Source organism: Ursus maritimus, unplaced genomic scaffold (genome assembly GCF_017311325.1).
Source record: "Ursus maritimus isolate PB19 unplaced genomic scaffold, ASM1731132v1 scaffold_6, whole genome shotgun sequence".
NCBI lineage: Eukaryota > Metazoa > Chordata > Mammalia > Carnivora > Ursidae > Ursus > Ursus maritimus.
The window spans coordinates 50,734,642-50,756,520 of NW_024426774.1; the positions used below are offsets into that span (position 1 = coordinate 50,734,642).

The window sequence follows — 21,879 nt, forward strand, 5'->3', positions numbered from 1 at the left end:
TGTTTCTGGATTCACCACTTGGCAGGTGTAATAACATCCTCTGACAGGCTGCTTGCCACAGGTGCATGCTTGCCACGTGCACCCCACTGGTACCATCCCCCATTCAGTCCCGGTGCCCAAGACCCCTCCATCCTATTACCACCCCTGCCCTCTTCCAAATCCTCAAACCCACCCTTGACCCTTTCCCTTCCCCCCACCTCAGCCCCTTCCTTCAGCCCCAGCCCAGTTCTTTTCCCTCCCCCACCTCTGCTCCGGGTCTCCCCCCAGGCTCCTCCCACCTTAGAACATTTTTTTTGTTCCTGGCTAAGTTTCCCCTGTGAGATTGGGTTGGGGGGTGGGGCTGGCTGGACGGGAGGACACACTGCCATTCATTAGAGTTCCTACCGAATGGACTACTTTTTCCAGCTCAGAAAACCCTTGTTTTCTACCAGAGAAATGGGCAGAGGCCTCTCTCTGGAACTTGGCTGGAGGGATGTCACTCTCCGGGAGAGTCCCTCCGTCTGCAAATATCCCAAAGCAGGCCCAGCCTGCCGTGTTCCTTTGTTGGGACAGAAGGGGAATGGAATCTTACCAATAGGTGAAAAGGGCTAGAGAGAAAACCAAGGATGGGCCCACCCTTCTCCCTACAAAGGCCTAACGCTAAAAGGGAAGGGAAAAAAAAAACCACCAACAAAGAGTTTAAGATAGTAGTTCCCAGCTTTTTCAAATATGAAGCATTTTTTAACCAATCCATTTTTTAATTTTTAAATTCTTGACATTACAGAACTAAACTGAAATTTATTAACATTCCACTCTTACATTTCTTATTGACAAACAGAAATAAAATTCATGAGCCAAAAACCCAAAACAAAACTAAAAACAGGGAAAAGCTTATAAAACTAAATATGGATCCCAGCATTAACAGCTGAACAGAGAATGTGATTTTTAAATTCTTAGCGGATGATAAAGTTGTGTAGAAACTGAACACTTACAAATTATTTAAAACCTGGAATCACTGACCAGAAATTACACAGTTGGATCATGGGAAAACAGCAGAAAGGGGTTGTAAGTGAACCTACACTGTTCTAGCTGCACCCCATGCCCTTCTCGGAGGAAAGCCTGGCATTAATTAGATATTGGGCCAGACTAATACTGGCAGCAGAACCAGTGATAGTAACCTGCCTACCAGAGGAGCCTTCCACTGGATTGGCAATTTTGATCTGGGCCCCGGACATCTGGCGGATCTCATTAATGTTGGCGCCTTGGCGCCCGATTATGCAGCCAATTAAGTTATTTGGAATGGTGAGTTCATGGGTGGTTTGAGTAGATGCATCCAAACTTGCCCAATAGCCTTTCACCTCTGGAGAGCTGGAGTCAATTCCGGCGAATCCGGTCCCGCCGTGCATCATGGCAAAGTGAGACTGTTGTCTTGCCACCTGGTTCAGCTTGGCCAGATCGAGCGGAGAAATGGTGTGTTGTCCTTGAATCGAGTAGGCATCTAGAGGTGGTCCCTCCAGGTCATGGGTGGCATGGGGGTAGCCCGCAGCGTCGCTGCACCGATCTTGGCCGCCCGCGCAGATGACTGGAGAGCTGGCCGGCATGGGCTGGTACGGAATGGTCATGACTCTCCCTTGCGGAGACTGGGAGAGCGTCTCCAGCATGACCAGGCAGATCTGCTTGACACACTCGGTGACAGACTGCGGCACGCCAGCAATGGTGATGGCCCGCTCGGTGGAGTTGGGCAGCATATCCCCCGCCACCTGGACCTGGGCCCCCGTACTCTCGCGGATCTCTTTGATCTTACAACCGCCTTTCCCAATCAGGGAGCCGCACTGGGTGGCCGGCACCACCAGCCTCAGGGTGACCGGGGGCCTGCTGGCCGCCGTGCTGTTGGTCATGGAGCTATTGATATCTTCTTCCAGCTTGTCGATGATCATAGCGAAGGCCTTAAAGATGGCATTGGTAGGGCCGGTCAGAGTGATGATTCTCTCCGGACAATTCCCCTCCGAGATGTTGATCCGCGCGCCACTCTCCTCGCGGATCCTCTTAACCGACTCCCCTTTCTTCCCAATGATGCTTCCTACTTCCTTTCCGTGCATAAGCAGCCGAATGGTGAGAGTCACATTTAGTCCACTTTCAGTCACACCGGCATCCATGGCGAGCGGCGGGCGGCGTTCGGGGGAGTTGGGCTCGTTACGTGGTCAAGTCTTTGGTGGCTGGCGGGGGGAGGGGAGATGTAGGCCCAAAACTGCCGGCGCGAGGCGAGCGAGGGCCGCGGGAGCGAGCGGGCGCGGGCGGGAGGCCGCGGCGTCGTCGCAGGGGCGGGCGGCGGCGGCGGAGGGGGCGAGCGGGGCCGGGAGCGGCGGGCGGGCGGGTGGGCGAGGGCGCGGCGGTGGCGACTCCGGCGGCAGCCTCGGCGGTCTGGGCGGGGCGGGAAGCCCGCTTTCAACCCCGCGTACCCTCTGACCCCGGAAGTGCTTGCCGCGCAGGACCCCTTGAAAAAAAATGAGGACCCGTCTTTTTTAGGTCACAAGATTGCGCCAACCTCCACATGGTAGTTTTAAAAAAATTTTTTAACAGCCTAGCATTGCAAATAAAGCCCCGATGTGCAGACGCTGTGAGCCCGGCAAAGTTTTAAAACCGATATGCATTTTATTAACTCTAGCGGCACTGGCAAATGTTTGGAAATGTTAGCGTTGTGAATGGGTATGACACATTATTTTCCCGCCTTACAAAACGAGTTTGGAAGCGGAGCGACACGGGCAGCCCCGGCGGTAACTGCAGGCGGCAGCTGGGACGCCGCGGATTTAAAACGTGCGCGTGAGGAGGCTAGAGCGCGTGCGCGAGGGTGTGGGGAGACGGGAGGGGCAACCGCGGTCTTCCGGGGGGGAGGGGCGGCGAGGCGAGGCTTGCGGGGTGGGTGCGCGCGCGCGAGGGCGCGCGAGCAGGCACGTGGGGCCCCTTCGTCCCCGGTGCCCGGGCGCCCCGCGCCAGCCCCCACCCCTACCCCGGTCCCCCAGCGGCGGCCGGTGAAGAGAAAGACCGAAACCCACCCCTGCCGCCCGAGTTGCGGCTCTGCTGATGATTTCTGGGAAGTGCTGGAAACACGGCCATAAAAAAAAGAATGGCGTCCATTTACATAATGCTTTGTTTGCATTTTGCAAGTTTCTTTCGGTTGAACCTGCAGAAACCCCACCTCCTAGTGTCGTTTTAGTCGTGGCAGTCTCGTCAGACATTTAAGACAATAGTGTGCCTCTTGGGGGCCGCATTTATTTAGGGGTGCCGAGTAGTGCTGTGGGGCGTTCTTGCGGTTTTCCCCACGCCGTTTAAGCTCCCGCTTCTGCCCTTCCCATTTCCCCCCTTGGTGCAGATGCCGCGCCCCGCTCTCTTCGGGGACGGCCCTTGTCGGGCACCGCCATCTTGGAAGGCCTTTCTTGCCGGTTCGCCACTGCACGTTCCTCTCGCTAAAGAAAGGTCGCTTGGGTGGCTCGTATACGTTTGCTTCTATCCCTTTCTCTTCCCTTCGGCTAAACCAGACAGAAAAGGCACACAGACGTGTGCGCAACGTGCTTTAGGATCCTTAAAGGAAAGCGGCTAACGTGGCGGTCCCTCCGCCCCCCTTCCTTCCCCACGGGGTGGCCGCCATGTTTCCAGAACACAAAATGGCGGCACGTGGCCTGGATTCGTCGCCAACGACAAATTGGGGTGGACCGGGTCGACCCGAAAGCTCCAGAATGGCCCCCCCTCCCCAACCCCGTGCGTGTTGGCTGGAGCCTTCCCCTCGCAGCGAGTGCTCTGACCACCCTGGTCCAAACCTCGGCTGCCGAATTTTAATGCATTTCCCCTGTTAATTTAAAATGGAAACGTTTATAACTGAAATGTAGGCATAATACTGAGTCTCGTTAGTTTTAAATTTAATAATGAGTAATGGGGGGCAGTACCAGTGGATAATTTGGGCCCCCAGTACCGAAGCATTTAGGAATTGCTGCTTTAAGAAATGAGATGGGAAGTTACTGATTTCCTAGACTTTTAGCACAGGTTGGTGTGCTGGAGAGACCAAGAAATGGTCTTCTAAAACAACTTAAAAAAAAAAAAATGTCCATGAAGCAATTCGGATACCAGTGACCTTTTTCAGAGGTCAGCTGGCTGGTGAACCTCAGTTTACCCACAGCGGGTGTTAACTTTTAGTGGGAGGGACAGAGACAGATGTTACTGTGCGTTTACCAGTGCCAGATGCTGTACTAGCATTTCACTGCATACTGTCTTTAATTTTTACAATGATCTGAGGTAGGTGTTACCTCTTTGTTTTTTTTTTTTTAACAGACGAATTCACTTAGGCCCAGAGATGTGAAGTGACTAATTCAAGGTCACACTGTGGAGGATGGAATCCAGACCTTCTGATTTCCTTATTGGTGAGCACATTTTCAAATTTTTCTGTAAGTCATGGTTTTAGAATTCAGGTGCTATTCGAGTGTTTAAGTGAGCTTGTCATTTAAAGGAACCCCTCAGGTAAACTTTTGGTGCATAGTCACCCACTGTTTGTTTGGGGATTCCCAGTTTTTCCTGGTGTGAGCTATACCTGTAAGAGGCTCAAATGCTATTTTTTTTTAAATGAGGTGTTTGGGTGACAATAGGGAGGGGGACATGATTCAGCCCTGCCCAAAGGCTGAAGCATCTGTCAGTCCAGCCTTGTCTGCGTCGCATTTAAATCTACGTGGCTCTGTGGGAGCAAGCAGTTTCCCTGTGTGACTCACTTATTCCTTAAGCCATCCGTGGGCATGACTTCCGCCTTCCTCACCCCAATGTCCCAACCAAGTAAAAATACATAATTTTACTTTGGCGCCAAGTCTCCATTTCTCTGCAAATATTGACAGAGCATGACAGTGTTAGGTAAGTCATAGTCTGTGAACTCTTCAGTTTAATGTAACAAATAACTTGTAGGTCAAAGAAGGAATATGTGCCTGAATAGGGCTCTACATGTGTGGGTGTTAGAGATGGAGAGAAGGGCTTTTTGCTTCTTTTAACTTACGTTAATGTCCTATATCATGGTTTCTGAAGTGCTTTTGCAGTACTTTGTGTAATTTTACAAACAACTTTGGTAGATGGGTACATAAGAGCAACAATGACAGTAATAGCATTAAGTGCTTAATTTGCCAGGCACTGTTTGAAGCTTTATTCTGTATGATAATTCAGTGGCTCTTATATTTTTTTATTTTAAAGATTTTATTTTTAAGTAATCTCTACACCCAACGTGGGACTCGAACTCCCAACCCCAAGATCAAGATTGCATATTCCACTGAGTCAGCCAGCCAAGTGCGCCAACAGTTTTAAAAGCAAACCACCATAAGAGCTAAATTTTACAAAATAACTCATGTATGTGCATGTATATAAAACAAAATCTTTTTGAAACAATACGTAGTCTTACTATATGCAGTGTGCTCTGGTAATTACATGAAATAAAAAGGCACATCAAAACTAAAATGAGAAACCCATTGTTAGGTTGTGACCAAAACGATTAATGTACACATTTAATCCTCACAAAACCTCCTGATATGGGGGTGATGTTAATTTCCATTTTGCAGAGATACAGAGAGGTGAAGGATTTTTGTCTAAGGCACAATTAAACAGTAAAATAGGGATTTGAATCTAGGCGATCTGAATCCAGAGTCTGTATATATACCACTATGCAAGATGCGGTGTCTGGGGGCAGCTGGGTGGCTCAGTCATTAAGCGTCTGCCTTCGGCTCAGGTCATGATCCCAGGGTCCTGGGATTGAGCCCCCCATCAGGCTCCCTGCTCAGTGGGAAGCCTGCTTCTCCCTCTCCCACTTCCCCTGCTTGTGTTCCCTCTCTCACTGCCTCTCTCTCTGTAAAATAAATAAATAAAATCTTAAAAAAAAAAAAAAGTTGTGGTCTCCGCAGAGGGCCTTGTCTTATAGAGGAGGCAGAATTGTTTAGGGAATTAAAATTATTAGTAAATGTTAAAAACTCAGGAGACAAAAAGAGAAATTATGTATAATTGGGAATTATGTATAATTAGGAATTAAAACTACTCTGGGGGCGCCTGGGTGGCTCAGTCGTTAAGTGTCTGCCTTCGGCTCAGGGCGTGATCCCGGTGCTCTGGGATCGATCCCCACATCGGGCTCCTCCGCTGGGAGGCCTGCTTCTTTCTCTCCCACTCCCCCTGCTTGTGTTCCCTCTCTCGCTGGCTGTCTCTCTCTGTCAAATAAATAAATAAAATCTTTAAAAAATAAATAAATAAAATAAAACTACTCTGGTCCCCTAAATCTGCCACATACTACTTCTTTTTTTTTTTTTTTAAAGATTTTATTTATTAATTTGACAGAGAGAAACAGCCAGCGAGAGAGGGAATACAGCAGGGGGAGTGGGAGAGGAAGAAGCAGGCTCCCAGCGGAGAAGCCTGATGTGGGGCTCGATCCGGGAACGCCGGGATCACGCCCTGAGCTCAAGGCAGACGCCTAACGACTGCGCCACCCAGGCTCCCCTGCCACATACTTCTTTTCCCTAAAGAAGATGTATACATTGGGTCTTTCTTCCCAAGGCTGCCTATTTTAAACTTTTTTGCCTGAAATTTTCCATTAATTTTTTCTCATCTGAGTACCTCTAGGATTCTACTAAACTCCCCCCAACCCCCAACAAAGACTTCCCCTTCCCAGCTCTCAGCTTCTCTGTTTCCCCCAGAGTCCTACAGCCCTCTCTGCCCCTATAGGCCACATTTAGCTGTTGATTAAATTGTAATTGGAATGTGTCTTGGTGTTGATAGTGTGTTGTACAGACTACAGGTGCTGTGTGTGACCCGGAAATCTGGTAAAGAGGGCCCTGGACTTAGGAACCTGTGTCTCTGGCCCCTAGCCCCAGCTCTGCCACTGTCTAGCTTTGAGATGTTTACAACCCAATCCAAGACTGGCTTTGGTTTTCCCATCTGTAAAACAAGAGATTAAATGATGTCTTCTGTCTAGGCAGTGATGATATTTGATGATCTTGGTTCTTTATCTCTGGAGGGGGGGAAGATTATGTAAACACTTTACTCACTTATGGTAAATTCTCCACTCCCTTCCCGAGACCTGCACTATCTTGTGGATATATGAGTGAATTCCACACCACCCATTTTACAGATGAAGCCACTGAGATATGGAACAATTGACTAAATAGTCACTGCCCCACCCCTGGAGCCTCATGCCTGACTCTTCTCCCATTTGAATGACTGCAGGTTAGTTAAGGAATTTAACGAGGTGGTGAAGGTGAGTCAGGCCTAGACTTCGGGAATTGAACCACAGGATTTATATTCTGTTCAGAGGAAGGATTTTTGCTCCCTTTTATTTAACATTGGCATGTTATGTGAAATATTTTGAAGTGATTTTACGTTACTTAATCATCACAGACAACTTTGCCAGGAAAGTATTATTATGCCTATTTTATGGAAGAGCTAGGTATGGATCAGAAGGATGAAGTGACTTGCCCAAGGTGACATAGCTTGTCAGAACCTGAGCTGGGCCTCTTGACTATTGTGTCTTGTTCCTCTTCTTGGCTTCTGATGCTTTGACACATGGAATAATTTTATCTTTAACTCAAAAAGCTTTCAATCCATTCTTTATTCTTCTGTCCCAGAGCAACCAGTCCACTTATGTTAGGTTCCAGATTTTTTTGGTTTAAGAAAACCTCTTTGCTCTTTTTCTCTAATGTTTACATTTATGGGTGTGGGAAGTGGTGGGAATTATTCCTCTGGAGACGCTGGAGGCAGGGACCACATTTTTTCCTCCTAATCTACCCGGTCTAGCAAGTATACTATAGCTTTTTATTTATTTATTTATTTTTATTTATTTATTTATTTAAAGATTTTATTTATTTATTTGACAGAGAGAGAGAGACAGCCAGCGAGAGAGGGAACACAAGCAGGGGGAGTGGGAGAGGAGGAAGCAGGCTCATAGCGGAGGAGCCTGATGTGGGGCTCGATCCCATAATGCCGGGATCACGCTCTGAGCCGAAGGCAGACACTTAACCGCTGTGCCACCCAGGCGCCCCATACTATAGCTTTTTAAATTTTCCCTACCAACATGTAGCATTTTTTCAAAAAGTATGATTTTTCTCTTACACCTTCAGAATTAGCTTCACATTTTTCTTTTATTTGAAATTGTAGTAAATTGAGAGGGCCTTGACCCTATCACTTTCTGGGATACTACAGATTATAGCCTAAGAAATATATGTGTGTATTTTTAATGATATTTACCACTTTAATTAATTAATTAATTTAAAAGATTTTATTTGAGAGAGAAAAAGTGGGAGAACACAGAGGGACAGTGAGAGGGAGAAGTGGACTCCTCACTGAGCAGAGAGTCCAATGTGGGGCTCGATCCCAGGACCCTGAGATCATGACCTGAGCTGAAGGCAGATGCTTAACCAATTGAGCCACCCAGGCGCCCCTATACTTTATTTATTTTTTTAATTACTACTTGTCTTTTTGTTTGTTTGTTTGTTTAATATTTTATTTATTTGAGAGCACGAGTGATGGAGACGGGCAGATGGAGAGGGAGAAGCAGACTCCCCGTTGAGCAGGGAGCCCAATGCAGGGCTCGATCCCAGGACCCTGAGATCATGACCTGAGCCGAAAGCAGATTCTCTTTTCTTTTCTTTTTTTTCTTTTCTTTTCTTCTTTCTTTCTTTTCTATTTTTATTTTTTAAAAAATATTTTATTTATTTATTTGACAGAGAGAGACAGTGAGAGAGAGAACAGAAGCAGGGAAAGTGGGAGAGGGAGAAGCAGGCCCCCCGCCGAGCAGGGAGCCCAACATGGGGCTCGATCCCAGGACCCTGGGATCATGACCTGAGCCGAAGGCAGACGCTTAACGAGTGAGCCACCTGGGCGCCCCATCTTTTCTTTTCTTTCTTTCTTTTTTTTTTTTTTTTAAGATTTTTATTTATTTATTTAAGAGAGAGAGAGAAGGCACAAACACGGGGAGTGGGAGAAGGGGAAGCAGGCTCTCCACTGAGCAGGGAGCCTGATGCAGGGGTCAATTCCAGGACCCTGGGATTATGTCCTGAGCTGAAAGGGAGACACTTAACTGACTAAGCCACTCAGGTGCCCCTGAAGGCAGATTCTTAACCAACTAAGCCATCTGGGCATCCCACTACTTTTTTTTTTTTTTTTTAAAGATTTATTTATTTATTTTAGAGAGTGAGAGGGAGCATGTCCATGCATGAGAGAGAGGCAGGGGGTGGGGGCAGAGAGAGAGAGAGTCTTCAGACTCCGTGCTGAGTGCAGAGCCAACTCAGGGGCTCAATCTCATGACCCTGAGATCATGACCTGAGCCGAAACTTAGAGTCAGATGCCTAACTGACTGAGCCACCCAGATGCCCCAGCGTAAGAAATATTTCTTACACATTTTGTGGATAGTAACAAGAGTAATAATATTAATCTCATATGCCGATGATCTTGTGCTGCTGCTATGGGGTTATTACTGGGTTTCCTCAGAAACATAAGAAGTATATTGGTGTGCTTTACAGAAGTGCCCAGGGAGATACAACAACATTTTTGTTCTAAGTTCTCCTAGTTGGGGAAAGTAATGCCCATGGGTTCCCCAGGGTTACTCTGACTGAAATAAGGCATGGAGAAGGGAGTGCAGAGAAAAGTTAAAGGGAAAATGAGAACAGAGTGCAAATGCAAAGTACAGAAAATAAGGAAGGAAAACAGGTAAGAAAAGGAAAGGGAAAAGGCTAGGGCAGAGGGAAGAGGAGAGCACAGGATCGGTGGAAGGGATGTGAAGACGACAGTTCAGAGGTCTGTTTGCTCCTCGTGTTGTGTGGGAAGCATAGGCTGCTGTTTTGCACCAAAAAAGAGCAGCTGATATGAGAACTCCTGAGCACCATGTCTCTTTTTATCCTCTCTTCCCAGTGTCTGGTAGGGAAAATTTCTTTGTTTTTGCTATCAGCTGGGGATGTAGTTAAGATGCCAGTATTTTTAGTATTAGCCTCAGTTCAATTGGTTTATCAAGGAAAATGTGCTAAAAAGATCACACAGGGGCGCCTGGGTGGCACAGTCGATAAGTGTCTGCCTTCGGCTCAGGGCGTGATCCCAGCGTTCTGGGATCGAGCCCCACATCAGGCTCCTCCGCTAGGAGCCTGCTTCTTCCTCTCCTACTCCCCCTGCTTGTGTTCTCTCTCTCACTGGCTGTCTCTGTCAAATAAATAAATCAAATCTTTAAAAAAAATAAAAATAAAAAAATCACATAAAGTATTCCAAGTCATATTTTATCTTTTTTTTAAATTTAATTTCTTTTTTTTTGTTATGTTAGTTCCAAGTCATATTTTATCTTATTCATTCCGGCAGCAAATACTTTTTTCTTCTCTTAATTTATTTTTAAAGTTAACTCCCAGCGTGCGACTTGAACTCAGGACCCTGAGATCAAGAGTCTCATGCTCTACTGACCTAGCCAGCCAGACACCCCAGTCAGCAAATACTTACTGATTGCTTGATAGTTCCCAAACACTAAGGATACAAAAATGAGTGAGATCCTGTCCTTGCCCTCAAGATGTTTATGATCTGGAGAGGGACACTGACAAGTAAACAGACTGGCAGTACACTACATCAGTGTATTAGGAGATGAGTAGGCAGAGGATGCTATGGGCTTAGAAGAGGGTCATTGATTCATCCTTGGAGGGGATCCAGAAAAGCTACCTAGAGAAGTTGGCACTCAGGCTGAGTCCCAAGTTGAGAAATTGCAAGGTGGAGGGCAGGAAAGGTTAACTCTTGAGAAGGGAAGCAAAGGCCTAAAGGCCGACAGTGCACAGTCCATTCAGAAGTTGAAGGCATTTCCAAAAGGTATGAAGGATGTTTGCATGATCCAGGTTTTGGTGATTATTGTTCTGCTTCAGAAGTGTACATTATTGAAACTCGATTATGCTTTACTAGAGCACAGAAAGTTCAAGTCTTACTTTGTAGCAGTAATTCTCTTTTAAGATGAAGACATTAGAAACTGTACTTCTGGGGGCGCCTGGGTGGCTCAGTCGTTAAGCGTCTGCCTTGGCTCAGGGCATGATCCCGGCGTTCTGGGATCGAGCCCCACATCAGGCTTCTCCGCTAGGAGCCTGCTTCTTCCTCTCCCACTCCCCCTGCCTGTGTTCCCTCTCTCGCTGGCTGTCTCTGTCTCAAAGAAATAAATAAGATCTTAAAAAAAAAAAATTGTACTTCTGGTCTAGAGATTCCAAGGAGAAAATGTAAATAAAGCAGTTTTTGAATTAGCAAATGATTGGTAATCCTCTGTGCAGTAAAGGAAAGAAGGTATAGAGCATAGCATATCCCTTTCTTATCCAAGTTTTGGATTTGATTGTGTTCTGCTTTGTTTTCAAAGGGGGTGTGTATGGAAATTTAGGGTCTTTGTTTAGCTGGTTGGGATGTTTGAGTTAGGGAGGAGGGAAAAGAGTTCAAGAATAATTGCTACTTTATGGCAGAACAAAAGAAATACATTTAAATAGCTCATTTCTCTGAGCCCACCTACTGAACACAAGCAAGACTTAGTTGAGAACTTTGTTTCAGAGACACAGTTAATTCAACCAGACAAAGCATTTGTTCAGCATTATTTGCTGTGTAAAATCTGTTGTGTCCGGATTAAGCACGTTGATTTTTGTTTTTTTGAGACATGGTTATAGCTGCATTAAATAAAAACCTTATGTGTATTCATTGGACAATACTGGGATTTTACCTGGATTAAAGGAAAAAAAGTACTATGTGGAATGGGGAAGAACGTGCTTAAAAAATAGCACACAGATTCAGTGGTCATTTCTCAGTCATCTTGACCTCTCTGTAGCACCTGACACTCCCTCCTTGCACATTAGTTTCATTTGGCTTCCAGGATGCCACTCCCTTGATTTCCCCCCTGCCTCACTGGCCCCTCCTTCTCAACCCCATCCCCCTTTTTTGGCTCCTCATCCCCAGCCCCCTTTTGAATCCTCCTAATCTTCTCAGCCTCTAATGATGGAGTACTCAAATGAGTCCAGGCATCTCTTCTCCGTTTACACTCATTCCCTAGGTGCTCTTTCAAGATTTTAAATACCATTTGTACCCTGACACTTCTCAAGTGTATATGATCAGCTTGGATGTCTTCCCCTGTACTTAAGACTCTCATATCTAACTGCCTACAGGATACCATCTCCACTTGGTTATTTAATAGCTTCTTGAGCTTAACATATTCAGCAAATTAATATTGAAACTTCTCTCAAAAATGTACCCCTGGGGGCTTCTGGTTGGCTCAGGCGTTTGAGCATCTGGCTCTTGGTTTCAGCTCAGATTATGATCCCAGGTCATGAGATGAAGCCCCGCATCAGGCTCCGTGCTCAGTGGGGATTCTGCTTGAGGATTCTCTCCCCGTATCCCTTCCTGCACTCGCGCGTGCGCGCTCTCTCTCTCAAGTAAATAAATAAATCTTCAAATGTGTACCTCTGCCAATTCCTCCCCATTTTAGTTGTATTGAATATATGGAGGACTCTCCCTTGACTCTGTTCTTTTTCTTTTCATTTTTTAAGATTTTATTTATTTGACACAGAGAGAGCGAGGGAGCACAAGCAGGGGGAGTGGCAGGTAGAGGGAGAAGTGGCTCCCCATTGAGCAGGAAGCCTGCCGTGGGGCTCGATCCCAGGACCCTGGGATCATGACCTGAGCCAAAGGCTGTTGCTTAACCGACTGAGCCACCCAGGCACCCCGACTGTTCTTTTCTTCTTCTTACTTTCCTCATCCAGTCCACTAGCAGGTCCTATAAGCTGTATCTTAAAAAACATCCAGGATTTGAACACTTCTCACCACCTCCCCTGCTACCTTTGAAACAGACTTCTAAGTGGTCTTCCCTTGGTCTAATCTGAACAGTGACCGGAGTAATCCTGTTAAGCGTATATCAAATCATGCCACTCCTCTGCTGAAAACTGTCCTCTGGGTTCCACCCATGTTAAAAATTAAAGTCCTTACAGTGGTCTGGGAGACTACAAAGGATATTCAGCAACACCCTTTCCAGGCTGCTCTGACCTCATCTTTGACCACTTTCCCCTTGTGCTCTGGACACATTGGTCTCCTTGCAGTTGCTCCAGCATGCCAAGCCTTGGACTTCTGTAGTTGTATTCTCTGCCTGGAACACTTCTTCCGGTTACCAGTATGGCTCCTCTCTTAACCTCCTTTAGGTTTCTGTTCTGTCATCTGGTTTGTGAAGCATTCCTTGGCCAACCTATTTAAAGTAAAAGCCATCTCCTGCCCTCTGCCTTCGCTCTTCCCTTTCCCTACTTTATTTTTCTCCACAGAACTTATTACTGTTTGATGTACTCTTCATTCATTCATTATTGATATATTTATTGAGGAATGCCTACTATGTGCCAGGCACTATTCTAGAGACTCTACTGTAGTTTATTATTGTTCACCTGCTACTCGCGTGTAAATTTCATGATAGCTTGAACTTTGTTTTGATTGTTGCTATATCCCATCTCCTAGAATAGTTCGTGCCTAGCACATGAGAGTTGAATGAATACGTTTTTCAAATTTTAAACAAAAATGTATTGAGTGTATAGGGGTTGTGTACCAGATAATGAAGAAAAGATCTGTATGAATAACATATTGTTTCTGCCTTCAAATGACTCAGTCTAAAAAATGTTTATTTTGACCTGAATAGTGTTGTGCTCTCTAACAAGATAAAGTGATACATCATTTTGGAATTAGGGAGGTAAGGACTGGTTTGCAAGGGTACGGATCTCTTCAGAGATGAAGTCCTCCTTTGTCAGGCTTATTGATAATTTGAACTGTTCCTGGGAGGGCAGGATTGCTGATAGCTCACTGCGTTACTGGCTTTTCGAGTTACAGTTTCTTTTTGGTCTTGTCTTATTAGAGCAGGAGTTTCTTTAAAATCCTGTTAACAGTCTTGGTTCATTTAGATATCTTCTAGGAACCCTTTATCATAGCCACTTCTTCTCAGGATAAGTGAAGGAGTTTACTGTCTTTACCTTTCTCCATATCTGAAAATTCTTTTCCAGAAACCCTGGTCACCCATATCCTAGCTATTTGGTCTTAAACCTCTCAAAACCTCAGTTTCTGCACTTGTCAAATGGAGATATCTTCTTGTGAGGATTAAATGACTAAAATAAAGACATTTTGAAAATGGGGGAGTGGAAAGGGGAAAGAGAGGACAATTTCTTTTCTTTTTGCGGGGGGCAGAGGGAGAAGGAGACAGAGAGAATCTTAAGCAGACTCCACACCCAGCATGGAGCCCGACATGAGGCTTGATCTCACGATCCTGAAATTATGACCTGAGCCAAAGTCAAGAGTTGGATGCTTAACCGACTGAGCCACCCAGGCGCCCCGAGGACAATTTCTTTTTTTAAGTGAATAGTGTATATTTCTATTTTGAAAAAAAAATTTTTTTTAAAGATTTATTTATTTTAGAGAGAAACAGCAGGATTGAGAGTGTACACAGGGGAGAAGGGAAGGGCAGAGAGAAGATCTCAAGCGGACTCCCTACTGAGTTATGGGGCCCAATCAAGTATGAGGCCCAATCAAGCGTGGGGCTTGATCCCGCACCCTTGAGATAAGGACCTGAGCTGAAATCAAGAGTTGGATGCTCAACTGACTGAGCCACCCAGGCGCCCCTTGAAAAAATTTTTTAACATGGCTATGTTTCTTTTCTAGCGAGAGTAATGAAGATTTTATTTTTAAAAACAAAGATGTTCCTATATTGTTTTTTAATAGAGTAGGGTTATTTTGTTTGTTTTTTTGTTTTGTGCAAAAAGTTGATTTTATTAAAGCGTGGGGACAGGACCCATGGACAGATAGAGCTGCTTTAGACTAGGAGGTTTTTAGAAAATACTTCCTTGTCTTTCTACCCAGATGCTTCTGTATTATGAGGGCAGTGAAATACTAGAACCCCACCTCAGGCTGCCCATTGAGCTGGTATGTAGATATAGGCAAACAACCATTTCCTTTAAGTGAAGTTGGAACTCAGGAAGTAGTATTTGAAGAGGCTCAAAGGGATTGGTGATAATAATAACAGCAATTATAGTAATGGCTAACTGATGAACCAGGTACTTTATGTAGATTGTGTTATTTTAATAGCATAGCTGTCACACGAAGGCTGGTGCCGTGAGAGATAGAGCAGTATAGGAGTAAGAAGCATAGACTCTGGGGTCAGGCTTCCTGCCCTGACTTCTCAGCTTTGTAAGTAACTAGCTGTATGGCTTTGAATTAGAAAACTGTCTCTTTTTCCTTACTTATAAAATGAGGGTAGTAGTACCTGCCTCATAAGGTTGTGATGGTTAAATGATATAAGCCATGTAAAGCGCTTAGCATAGTGCTTGGCACATAGAAAGTGCTCACTAAATGTCACTGTTACAATAATTAAAGCAGATGGAGAGGCAGAGGCTTAGAGGTAAGGTATGCCTAAATGATATAGCCAATAAATGATAGAACAGTAAGTTGCTCCTGGGAAGTCAAACTCCAGGGCTCTTGTTCCTTCTTTCCTCCTTTCCTTTTTTTTTTTTTTTTAAATAGGCTCCACACCCAACATGGGACTAGAACTCACTACCCTGACATCAAGAGTTTCATGCTCTACCAACTGAGCCAGCCAGGCACTCTGTCCAGTGCTCTTGTTTTCTTACCATTATACCGTACCACCATCATGGATTGAAGAGAAAAGATTGGACATGAACTGCATTTTTCGAACTTGAGGTGAGCATAGATCTGAAGGTCACACCTGGGTTCAGACCTACATAAACTTTATTTGTGATCTTAAGCATCTTATCACCATGGCATGTACTGGTTATTCTCTGAGTGATTCTTCCCTAGATCCAAAGAAATGAAAGAGCGATGGGTCATTTATGGTCTTCTGCTGAGGGGTTGAGTGTTCCCTGGCTGAGGCCAGGAAATGGAGCTGAATCTTACTGCTTTTGGGCCTAAGTAAGAGCTTCTCCTGTCTTTTTTGTTACTACGATTGTGTTTCCATTACAACTGGTAATGATGGGAAGCAGAGCAGTGTATATACATTGAGCACTTTATGTGCCATGCATTTGACATGGGTTATCTGATCTATTCCTTAATGTAACCCTATAAGGTGGTCACTCTTATCCCCATTTTGTAGAAACAAAGAGGTTAGGAAACATGCTTTAAACTCACATAGTCAGTGCTGGGATTTGAATATGCGATCTGGCTCTAGAGTCCACATTTTTAGCCTCTACGCTCTACCGTTTCTGTTCTTTTCTTATCTGTCTAAAGTACATAGTATGGGGCAGTTGGCTTTGTAGGGCCAGTCCTATTTTTCCCATCTGAAAAATGGGAAGCTTTCGACTACTGGGCTAGAAATAAGGAGGCCTGTGATCTTAACCTTGTCATCAACTTGCCGCATCCAGGACTTCACTTTTCTCAGCCTCATTGTCCTCATTCATTAAACAAAAGGGTCGCTCTAGGTGGTCTCTGAGATCCCTTCTAACTCTGATGTTCTGATTGATCATTTGAAGTGAGGAGAATAATACTTGCTCAGCTCCTTGATTTTGGAGTGGTAGTATTTGTGAGGTTTTAGGGATCCTGCTTTGTGCAAGGGAGAATGCCAGATTTCAGGACAGAATACTGCCTTCCTGAAGAAGGTAAGTCTGGGCTCTTTTTTGAGGCTTGTTGCCTAGGGAACCTAGCCTCTGGCCAGCAACAGTCAGGAATGCTTTGATTGAGAGCTGGGTACAGATAACTAAAACAAGCAGCACATTTAGGTTTCACTTTCCACCCTCCCCTGCCTGCCCCTCCCCCCTCCAGCTACCTTTCCTTTACAAGCTCCTAGTTTTATACACTTTCTGTATGTTACTACTTTGTTAAGAAGTTTGCTACCTAATCTTCATAGTAATCTTATGAGATAAGTACTGTTCTAAATTTACAGATAATGAAAGTGAGGCTGGGCGCCTGGGTGGCTCAGTCGTTGAGCGTCTGCCTTCGGCTCAGGGCGTGATCCCGGCGTTCTGGGATCGAGCCCCACATCAGGCTCCTCTGCTGGGAGCCTGCTTCTTCCTCTCCCACTCCCTCCTGCTTGTGTTCCCTCTCTCGCTGGCTGTCTCTCTCTCTGTCAAACCAAAAAAAAAAAAAAAAAAAAGTGAGGCAAATAGAGTTAAAGAATTTGTCTATAGTTACTCAAGTGGAAAGTGGTATCCAGCCCCCTGTGTTGTACTGCCTGGTTGGAATTAAAAAAAAAAAAAAAAAAAAAAAAAAAAAAAAAAAAAGCAGAGGGAGGACTCTATTAGTGATGTTTGTTTTTTGTTTTATTTAGAATGATAGACTCTTGGAGTTGGAAAGGGCCTTTGAGGTAACAGTCAATCTCCTTGTCTCCTGTCTGCCATTCAGTTACAGGAATGCATTCCATTATCCCCCTGACACATGATCACCCAAGTTCTTTTTGAATGCTTCCATTGCTGGGGAGCTCATCACTTCTTGAGGAATCCCATTATATGTTGAATAGCTCTCTTTGGTAAGTTATTATTTCTTGTTTTGAATTGAAATCTAATTAAGATGACTTCTCATCAGTTTTAGGCCTATTCCCTGGAACCATACAGGGTAAATATAATCCATCTTTCACATGCCAGTCTTGTGAATGTTTGAATACACTCTTCCTATTTATAAGGCATTTTGCAGTTTTCTCATAGCATCTAAACTTGCTTTCAGTTTGGATTGGTCTGCACAAAAGCAATCTCTGTTTTTTACCGCTCTGCAAGTACAGCCTTGCAACAACAATCTATGCTTCACTTCTTATGGTTAGGCACAAAATATGGGCCCTTTCCACATCTGTGGAGAATGAATGGATAGTGAGCTCAGTCTCTACAATTGTATATGAGTCTGGAGGGTTTGCAGTCTCGTACTCTTGTAATCTCTAGAACATTAGACTGTCAGAGCTACATGCTGTCAGAGCTCACAAAATGGCTGGAAGTTTATCCGGGCATTTGACAAAACTGCATTTACTTCTTCAGGCCACTAGGTGATGAACAACTCACAAACCCAGACTTCCAGGGATGGTTGTGTACAGGACAGTTTCTGTTTATACTTGGAAAGGGCATCAGAAGTCATCTCGTACAACCTCATTAAAAGGTCTTTTTTGGGGGAGGGAAAACATGCCTTGTGTACACTTTATCTTTCCCAGCTTTGCTCCAGTTTTAAATATTAATTTGAATAGGATGTTTCTTTCTCTGAGTGATTTTCTTAGAAAAGGGGCATGGATGGTACTTTCAGGGTCCTTATATGTCCAATTGTGTGCGTGTAGATACATGTGTGTGTGTGTGTGTGTGTGTATAGTAAGAGTTTATTTTTTATTTTTTCTTAAGATGTTATTTATCCATTTTAAGTGGGGGGAGGGAATGCGTGTCCACACAAGTGAGAGGAAGGAGAGGGACAAGCAGAGCTCAGAGCCCTAAGTGGGGCTCAGTCTCACGGTCCCGAGATCATGACCCCAGCTGAAATCAAGAGTTGGACGCTTAACCAACTGAGCCACCCAGGTGCCCCAAGAGTTTATTCTCAGGTAATCTCTGCACCCAATGTGGGGCTCAGACTTACAACCCTGACATCAAGAGTCGCATGTTCTGCCAACTGAGCCAGCCAGGTACTCCTGAATTTTACCATAATGTAGGAATGATGTCTTGGCTGGGTTTAGGATTCTCAAATAGTAGTTCTAGTCACTACAAAGTCTATATGCAGCTTTCTATTGTCTTCAGTTTCTAGTGATACAGATGGGAAGTCCAGTGTCAATAGGATTCTTTTTCCTTTGTAAGTAATTACCTGTTCTTTCTCTTTGGAAGTTTGTAAATTTTTTCTTCCTGCTTAGCATTTCATCTTGATATGCTTTAGGTGTGTGTCTTTTTTTTTTTTTAAGACTTTATCTATGAGAAGCAGGCTCCCTGCTGAGCAAGGAGCCTGATGCAGGGCTCCATCCCAAGACCCTGGGATCATGACCTGAGCTGAAAACAGACGCTTAACGACTGAGCTACCCAGATGTCCCTAGGTGTGTCTTTTTAAAATAACTCTCCTTGCCACTTGCTGAACTGTTTAGACTTGAAAGTTTGTCTTTTCATAGTTCAAGGAAGTTTTATTGCTTTCCTTCCATCTGTTTCCAACCTCCTTACTTTACAGATGAAGAAACCAAGTCCAGAAAGGGTAAGTGCCTTGCTCAAGGTCTCTCAGCTAGTTAATAGTGAACCTCAAGCAAATAAGTTGATTTCTTTGATGAATTAGACTTTCATTGTATTGACTATTGCTCTGTTGAGAGGGCCATCATGAAAAACGTGGAAATTTTTTAGTGAGACAGGAGTTTTGCTGAGGGTTCATGGGGAGATGAAGAAGGAGGAAGAGATGATAAAGTTCATTACAATTAAAATGTGGCCCATTTGGGGTGCCTGGGTGGCTCAGTCACTTGGGTGTGTGACTCTTGGTTTTTGCTTGGGTCGTGATCTCAGGGTCATGGGATCAAGCCCCACTTTACAGAGTCTGCTTGGGATTTTCTCCCTGTCTTTCTTCCTCCTCCTCTGCCCCTCCCTCCCCCTAGGATAAATAGATAGATAAAATCTTTAAAAAAAGATGTGGTCCATTTGAAGGACTATAAAATTCACAAGGTATCCCAGTTACTAGAGTTACCCCAGAGCTCTAAAACATAATAAAGCCAGGAAGTTGATTGAACACTTGGAGAATTAGATATCTAATTGTCAGGAGTTGGATAAGCATGGTCATGCCCTGTTGTAAATATTGGAAAACGTGTAAGTATCTGAAGGCTTGGAGACAGACATCATAAACTGTCTTATCAGTGGTCTGGTTTCTGTTTTGAGTTCCAGCCTGGGACCCTTTTCTGCTGGGAACCACCTGTTCTGGCTCTGTTGATCTTTGGATTTCCCCAGCTCTCAGTCCCTTTCAGTTTTGAAATGAAACCTACCCCAGAGGGTGAGGTCAGGTACCGAGAGGACTTTGACAGCTCACACCAGGTTGTTTTTTTCTAGAGTCTGGTATGTGACTGTGTGAAGTGTAAGGCTCAGCAGGCTGTGATATAGACTAATTGATGGTGAATCAGCTGTTGGGTAAGGCCCAGGTAGTGCTATTTCTTTGGGTAACCAGGAAAACATGTAGACCAAATATGTTGTCTTTCATCCTTGGACAGTCGAAAGTTAAGAGTACAGTCATCAGAGATCTGCCATGATCTTGCTGCCTTTGGTTTACTGAAGAAGGAAACACATTGTTTCAGTGTCCTTTCTCCTCCTTTTTAGAACCTCCTTTCTTTTCAGGAAGGAGCCAAGTCCTTGGCTTCTTTCTGTTGCTCCAAAACGTTTATACTGTGCCTCCTGGAATTGCTGCTTTGAGTGAAGTGACTCCTCTAGATAACCCTAGACACACATACCCCCATTACGTGCCCCCAACCCCTTCACAGAATTTGGCTTCCCCTCTCCCGTGTTGTGAAACTGGTTTCCACTATACTACAGCACTTCACTTGGAATCTTTATAAGCAGTACTGGCTCTCTAACTCACCCCATACCACTTCCCCCTGATTTTGTCTGATTGTCCCTCAGCCACATCCCTCAGTACTGCAAAGCTACTTGTAGACCTTCAAATACCTTTTCTCCATTGAGACTTTTACTGGCCAGCAAGGCCACCTGGTCCCTGTCCTTGAGGTTGGCATGGTGTTTTTTTTTTTTTTTTTTAAGATTTTATTTTTAAGTAATCTCTGAACTCAATATGGGGCTCAAACTCACAACCCTGAGATCAAGAGTCATATGCTCTACTGACTGAGCCAGTCAGGTGACCCTCATTCTCCCATGTTTGTTTAAGACTTTGGTGTCTGACCTCTCCTCCTGGGACTCTGGCCCAGGCTAGGATTGGTGGTCAGGCTTGGCCTGTGTCTAGTGATTCAGGGTAGACATGGAATTAGGCAGCTTCGTGTTAATAGATGGGAAGCCTTAAGATCTGAACACCAAGGCCACTGGGGGTGGAAGAGACAGAAAATTTAGCATCTGAAGCAAAAGATATCCTTTGTAGGCTCCCTCTTTTCTCCCATTTGTAGGCTCCCATTTAAAAAAAAATTAGATTTTTTAGAACAGTTTTAGGTTCACAGCGAAACTGAGGGGACAAAGATTCCTGTTATTATTATATTAAGTAAGCTCTGTGCCCAAGGTGGGGGCTCAAACTCACGACCCTGAGGTCAAGAATCACATGCTCTACGAACTGAGCCAGCCAGGTGCCCTGAGATTCCCATTATTTTTTGGAAAACTGATCTTTAATGTTATAGGGAATGTAGTAATATAATCTAAAAAAAATTAAAATCTGTAGATATTTTGAATTCTCCTGCTCTCCCCACACCCATTTCCGTTAGTTTTGTATTCCTCAGAGGTGGCAACCTGTTAGTGTTTGGCATTTGTACATACCAGACTTTTTTCTGTGTGTTTACATACGTATGTATGAACCCAGAAAAGTGTTACTTTTGTGTCTTATTTATTTATACAAACAGGGTCACATTTTATGGATCATTTTGGTATTTCTTTGATTCAGTAAGGTGCCTTAACAATATTTCATATTGGTACATAAAGATATTTCTCATTGATTTCAGCTACTGTATAATATTTTATAGTGTAGATTTGCTGTATTTAGTTATTTTCCTATTGAGAGCTATTAAGGTATTTCCTTTTTTTTTTTTTTAAATAAAGGATTCTTGTTGTGTTTAAGTGTCAGCATTCTATTCCTAGGCCTTTTTTTTTCTTTTCTCATACTCTTCCTAGGTGATCTCAACCTTTCTGACAGCTCCACTTAACCATCTACGTATGGATGATGCTCACATCTTTCTCCAGACCACAGTGTCCAGCTGCTCATGTGACCAGCATCACGGGGATGTTTTACATACTCGCCACCATGCAGCCTACC

At 44.5% G+C, this 21,879-nt stretch overlaps 1 protein-coding gene and 1 long non-coding RNA gene across 33 annotated transcripts in view; one reads left to right on the forward strand and one right to left on the reverse strand.

Annotated features, from left to right (window-relative positions):
- Positions 1 to 716: 716 nt before the first annotated feature.
- On the reverse strand, positions 717 to 2,276 carry PCBP1 (poly(rC) binding protein 1). Its single transcript, XM_008699957.2, has one exon. The coding sequence runs from the start codon at positions 2,133 to 2,135 to the stop codon at positions 1,065 to 1,067; it is 1,071 nt and encodes a 356-aa protein (XP_008698179.1). The 5' UTR covers positions 2,136 to 2,276; the 3' UTR covers positions 717 to 1,064.
- A 596-nt stretch (positions 2,277 to 2,872) lies between these two features.
- ASPRV1 overlaps positions 2,873 to 21,879 on the forward strand; it is a 107,089-nt gene continuing 88,082 nt past the window's right edge. For 13 of the 32 annotated variants that reach the window (XR_005832911.1, XR_005832920.1, XR_005832918.1 and 10 more), the window contains exons 1-4: positions 3,077 to 3,453; positions 4,303 to 4,391; positions 15,511 to 15,687; positions 17,341 to 17,464. This is a non-coding gene — a long non-coding RNA (aspartic peptidase retroviral like 1). The other 19 variants (XR_005832899.1, XR_005832935.1, XR_005832934.1 and 16 more) reach the window with 15 other exon arrangements.

Coding starts and splice junctions, on each gene's coding strand:
- PCBP1 (XM_008699957.2), bottom strand. CDS start 2,135: ATGGATGCCGGTGTGACTGAAAGTGGACTAAATGTGACTCTCACCATT.